This window comes from Oryzias melastigma, linkage group LG19 (assembly GCF_002922805.2).
Source record: "Oryzias melastigma strain HK-1 linkage group LG19, ASM292280v2, whole genome shotgun sequence".
Taxonomy (NCBI): domain Eukaryota; kingdom Metazoa; phylum Chordata; class Actinopteri; order Beloniformes; family Adrianichthyidae; genus Oryzias; species Oryzias melastigma.
The window spans coordinates 5,730,660-5,736,584 of record NC_050530.1 but is presented as its reverse complement, the minus strand read 5'-3'; the positions used below and the strand labels follow the sequence as shown (position 1 = coordinate 5,736,584).

At 49.5% G+C, this 5,925-nt stretch overlaps 1 protein-coding gene across 1 annotated transcript; it reads left to right on the top strand.

Annotated features, from left to right (window-relative positions):
• Positions 1 to 11: 11 nt before the first annotated feature.
• On the top strand, positions 12 to 5,925 carry LOC112141371 (bone morphogenetic protein 2). The gene is made up of 5 exons (XM_024264501.2): positions 12 to 542; positions 677 to 816; positions 1,906 to 2,022; positions 2,112 to 2,271; positions 5,392 to 5,925. The coding sequence occupies exons 1-5, from the start codon at positions 113 to 115 to the stop codon at positions 5,799 to 5,801; spliced, it is 1,257 nt and encodes a 418-aa protein (XP_024120269.2). The 5' UTR covers positions 12 to 112; the 3' UTR covers positions 5,802 to 5,925.

Here is a 5,925-nt window from a genome sequence, read left to right as displayed (position 1 = left end):
AGCGCGCACGCGCCGCGCGGGAAAACATCACCAACATGACTTTATTTGCAGCGCAGAAATGTAACTTGATAAACACGCAGACGCAGATGGACCGCACGCGCACGGGCGGGAGATGAGTCTTATCTCTGGCGCGGACTCTCGGGTCATTTTCACCTTCTTTGTGTCTCCGTCATCAATCACGGTCCAATCATCTCCCGGGAAGCGCGCGCGGCCGCCGCCTGTCATTCAAACCCCGCCGGCCGCCCCGCAGCCTCTCGTCCCCCGCAGCTCCCGCTCCGTCTCCTCAACCATGTCTGCGGCGGTCCTGCGCCTCTGCGTCCTGCTCGGCCTCCAGCTGGGACGCGCAGCGGAGCCGCGCGCCCGGACCGTGCTGGAGGAGCTGCTTCCTCTGACGGATCCACTCCGCCCCGCAGCCGCTGCGGCTCCGCACAGGAAGGCGCCGCAGTTCATGCTGGAGCTGTTTGACGCGGTTTCCGCGGGAAACCGGAGGAGCCAGAAGGAAGTTCTGGACGGAAACGTGGTGCGCAGCTTTGAGGACAAAGGTGAGCATCAGACAGGTGTCAGGATGAGCGCCGTGCGTTTACGACGGAGCCAAATTACGCACGCGGGTCTGCGCGCATTCCCGCAAATACGCGTTTTCTCCAGGAGTTCCTCAAATCCTCATTTTGTCCTGCAGGTCGTGAAGCGGGAAACTTTCACTTCTTCAACCTGTCGTCCTTCAGCAGAGAGGAGAAGATGATCAAAGCGGAGCTCCGCTGGTTCCGGAGGAAACTCCAGCCGCGCGCGGGAAAGTCGCGAGCGCTTCATTTTTATAAGGTTTCTCTCAAGTTGATTTCTTCCGTTTCTAGTTTTAGTCTCAACATTTAAACACAAGCGGATTCGTGATTCTGAACTCTTCTCAGAGTAAAACATTTCCAGGTAAAGACGTTGAAGCTTCAATTCATTTATATGTTTGCGTAAAACTGATCCATCATCTAAAGAATCCTTTCTGACGATTTTATTCATCAATTCGCTTCATATGAAACTCTGTAATCTGGTTTATAAAAGTGAAAAATGTATCAATGTTAAAGGCATAAAAGAAACCTGTATGAAGATGGAAAGAAGGTCTTCATGTCAGAGGTCCGGATCAACAGTCAAACTTCTGGACCAACATGGATCCATGGAGAGTTCTCTGCTGAGCAGAACATCTCGATCAGGAGTGTCAAACTCAAGACGAAATCCAAAACTCACTCAACTCAAAAGCAGCCTAAAAAAGCCTAAATTAGCCAAAGCAGCTAGCAGGTAACTTAAAAAAATAGCTAAATTTAAAAATATCCTTGAAAACTAAAAAAAAGAGCATAAGTTAGCTCAAACAGTTAGCATGTAGCTGGAATATTAGCTAAACTCGAAATACCCCCAAAAATCTCAGTAAAAACCAAAATAGTCCAAAAAGCTGCAGAATGCCATTTTTTAAACTTTAAAACTTTAACTTTTTAACATAATTATGAATAATCAACAGACAGGAATATTATTCAATACTTTCAATATTTTACTCTCCATAAAAATAGATTTTCTCAAAATTCTACAAGTTAGAAATAAACACAAGATAATTAATAACAATAAAATAAAAAGATCTGGAGGGCCGGATAGAATTACCTGGAGGGCCGGATCCGGCCCCCGGGCCTTGACTTTGACACGTGCTTTAGAGGATCCACTAAACCTCTGATGTTCTGATCCACAAACATCTCCAACACCTCCAGAGTCAGGCATGGAGGTGTGAGTGTGATGGTGTGGGGCTATGACTTGTTGTCCTTGATGGATCCATGAGTTCTGATCTTGAAGCAGAAAGTCCTTTAGTTGAATTGTCCCTCAGAGACGTTCACCTGCAGGAACCACTGACTGCTCGTATCGTCTGTGGATGTCCAGGTGTCTCTGTGGGAGGTGCTGGACAGCAGAGTGAGGCCCTGGAGGACGAAGATCATCTCCTCCAGGCTGGTGCCTCTGCACACTCACGGATGGGAAGTCTTCAACGTCACACAGATTGTAAAACACTTTCCCTCCGTGTTCATTCACACATTTGACAGCTGTTGTTCCTGTTCCCTCATCTCTGGATTCAATCCTCTGAACCTCAGGTATCCAGGTGGATCAGGAACCCTCAGGAGAACCATGGCGTCCTGGTGGTGACGTCTGAGGTGTCTTCAGCCAACCAGACCGGAGACCTGAGAGACACAAACGCCTATTTGGTTATCTTCTCAGACGATGGAGGAACAGGAGTCAACCAGTCCTACCAGGGTAAAGACTGCTCGTCTGTGGTCAGAGGGGTGGATCTAGAAGGATCTGAGAGGTCGTTAAGACCTCAGTCACAGCTGTCCTTATGGAGGATACCAGAGCTGGGTTCCTCATGATGCTAAACGATACGCGACATGTGGCTCACCATACTGATGATATTGTGATACTGTAATAATCGGTAAAAGTCGTCTCTAATAACTCACAATATATAGAAGAATACATTTTTAGCTTGAACACAATCAAAATATTTATGCAATAAATAATAGACACATTGCTGAAATCAGCGATACTTTACATTTGACGAGCATTGACACCAATTGAATACGAATTCACTGTAAAATTCAGAGTTAACAATAGTAAACATCAGTAAACAGCAGTAAACATCAGTAAAGAGCAGTAAACAGCAGTGACTCTACTTAGTGCAGAATTGTTGTGAACAACAAAACAAAAATGAAATAATTCAAGTAGCTGTCAGACACATTGGTGCAACATGCGCCCCCTATCTACCTCCAGAGGAATGTCTCACCAAAGGATGATGAATATAATGTTTTACAACCTCTTCAAACGAAAATAAAAGATCGATACTCGAGAATCAATACAGGACTGAATATCTCTGTACGAGTGTCTGTAGGGGAAAAACAGTCAAACCTGAACAGGTGACCCTCAGGAAATATCAGGTCATAGACGCTCCGTGAACCTTAGAGCCAAAATGTTTATCTATGGGTATGCTGCAGGTGACGGGTCTTAGTGAACACTTCTACAACACGTCAGGTCAGTGAGGGGGGAGTAGGTGAGACGCACATGTACTCTGTGTCACTTTAGGACGGTTTGGGTATCTCCAACTCAACAATTTTCAAGGGTCTGTAGTCCTCGGGACGCAGTACTGGACGTGGACTGGTCTTCAGGAAGTGGTACCGGTCCCCTAACTCAGTACCCTAACCTGGCACCAGAAGCAATACTGGACGCTGTACCAGATGTGGTACCGGTTAGGGTACCGGTGTCCCGGTACTGGACCGGTTCGCGGCCTCAATGTTGGGACCCATGACTTAATGGGAACAGCCTGATAAGTTTGGGACACCTAAAACATAAATTTTGACGTGGAGAGGTCCTTAACCAACGTCAAAACGTGACGAAATGGGAGTGAGAATGTGTTGCCAAATCCTGCAGACTGAACAAGGATCCCATTAGTGCTGTCCACGTGATACGTGCACGCTCCTCACTGCAGCCTGACTGTTAGAAATGAGACAGTGTAGTTTGTGTGGACATTTGTGTGGTCAGTAAGGAGCCAGTACTCACACCTTACTGACCACTAGAGTGTGGTGTAAGGACACCGTAGAACAGCATCACCTGTACGTCATAAGAGTGTATAACTTCGATTATCCTCACCAATACTTCACGACACACTCACCATACACACAATAATGGTACCTTCCCTTTTCATGACGTTCCTTGAGGTGATCAAACAGGCTCAACTGTAAGATGCAGCCGCTCCTTTACGACCCTCCATGGACCGGACAATCCTAAACTTGCAGAACCTGTACGGGTCACACACACACACACCCTTGTATGGGAGCATGTGACTAACGCCGGAGTCACACAGGACGCGATAGCGCCGCAAAGCGGCGCAGAACGGCGTGCGCTTCCATTCGGCGCCCATGTTAACCTATGGCGTCGGTCACACCAGGCGCGAGGCGACGCAGAGCGGCGTGGAGGGTCCGCGCGGTGCAGCGCAACGTTTCGGCGTCTGGCCTATTTTGTGCGCGAGCCACGAGCGCTCCGCGTCAATACTGGCAGGAAGTTGCATCAGAAAACATGAGAAAATCCGGTTTATTTTCAAAATAGAACCAATTTTTCACAATAAAACGCCGCGATTGACAAATGTGATCAAGTGTTTGTGTCTAAACAGACTGTAGAGATGAAAATATGCATACAATCAAAACACACAGACACGCGTGCGCGAGAGCCCCCACCCCGGACACCACAGATCTCCGGAGCGGGTGTGCTGGTCTGCAGGGTTCTGGGAGGAAAAAAAGCAGGGCAGACGGGGCAGTGGGGGCACACTGGAGCGGGGCATGGGGCTGTGTTTGAACGAGAGAGAGGCAGAGGAGCGGTTCTTCTTGGAAGAAACATCAGGTAATATTTTGAGTTTATTAATTTACCGACGGAAACCCCTGGGAGCGCGTGCGTGCACACAGACACACAACAAAACAGACAGACACCCACACGCACGCACGCACAAACCCATCAATGAAGTTGGCCGACTGCGGAGTTGGGGGGCGGGGTCTGTGTCAACAGGGGCAGAGACCATCTCCTTTTAGCAGAAACACGGGGAGATATCCTGGTTATTGACCATGATGGCAAAAAAAGCAATAGCTCTAGCAGAAGCGCCTGTCGACCGTCGCGGAAAAAAATCGCGTCTGGTGTGACCAATAGAGCGCCGCGAATCGGCGCGCACTCCGCTCCGCGCCGCTGCGCGGCGCTATCGCGTCCTGTGTGACTCCGGCGTAAGGCTTTAGAACCTGACCATGAAGGCCTCGGCCCAAAAGAGTCAAACTGAAATGTTCTCTGGTTCCACTTTGATCCATGCTGCAGAAACAGACCAAGCCAGACCTCAGAGAAGCTGTCAAAGAGCAAATGTTGAGGGAAACCTACAAACTCAGTCGAAACGTGTCATCCTTCCAACATCCATGTGAGCGTTCAGTACAGAAAGAGACATTTTAGTCCATCTTCAAGAAGATCCATGATTGCTTGGATTGTAGGGGTAGTAGTATGGTCTACATCAGGGATAGGCAACTCCAGGCCTCCAGAACCGCAATCCTGCATGTTTTCCAACATCCCTGCTCTGGCATGTTCTGATTGGCTGGACACACCTGAACCAGGTAATCAGTCATGAGTAGGGCTTGAATATCTAGAAATCACGCAGACACAGCGGCCCTCGAGGCCTGGGGTTGCCCATTCCTGGTCTATATGATACCAATCCCATCAAAGCGACAGAGAAGCTGGTTCCTCGTGTCCTTGTTCGTCTCTCTGTCCTGTGATCAGAGGATTGTCTTCTAACTCAGTCTTATTGGTCGAGGCTTCAAAGTTTCCATAGAAATCCATGGGATTTTCCATCTCCCCTAGGACTGGCCCCGCCCTCAGCCGCTGCACAGGAGCCACGTTCCCACCTCAGCAGGATGCGGCGTGCTTCTTCGGATCCCCCTGCCCGCCCCCAGTCCTGCCGGCGGGTTCCCCTCTTTGTTGACTTCGATGAGATCGGCTGGTCCGGCTGGATCATCTCGCCCCGCGGGTACAACGCCTACCACTGCAGAGGCTCCTGCCCGTTCCCTCTGGGGGTGGGCCTCGGGGCCACCAACCACGCCACGGTGCGCTCCATCCTGCATGCGCTCAGGATCCCCGGCAGCGAGGTGGGGGCGCCGTGCTGCGTCCCCGACAGACTCCAGTCCATCAGCTTGCTGTACTTTGACGACGAGGAGAACGTGGTGCTGAAGCAGTACGACGACATGGTGGCTCTGAGCTGCGGGTGTCACTGACTGTTGGGGAGTCTGAGGGGTCACAGAAGGGATGAGAACTCTGTATTTGTGTAAATATTGTATTATTTTATCAAATTAAAAGACGTTCCTTTAACAAAACTGTCTCAATAAAGAAGAGATATCA

What these genes read in the sequence shown, in the direction of transcription:
- LOC112141371 (XM_024264501.2), top strand. Translation starts at nt 113, where the DNA reads ATGAGTCTTATCTCTGGCGCGGACTCTCGGGTCATTTTCACCTTCTTT. An exon ending in GCGCAGCTTTGAGGACAAAG is followed by an intron (nt 543 to 676) that starts GTGAGCATCAGA and finishes TTTGTCCTGCAG; the next exon opens with GTCGTGAAGCGGGAAACTTT. An exon ending in TCTTCAACGTCACACAGATT is followed by an intron (nt 2,023 to 2,111) that starts GTAAAACACTTT and finishes TCTGAACCTCAG; the next exon opens with GTATCCAGGTGGATCAGGAA.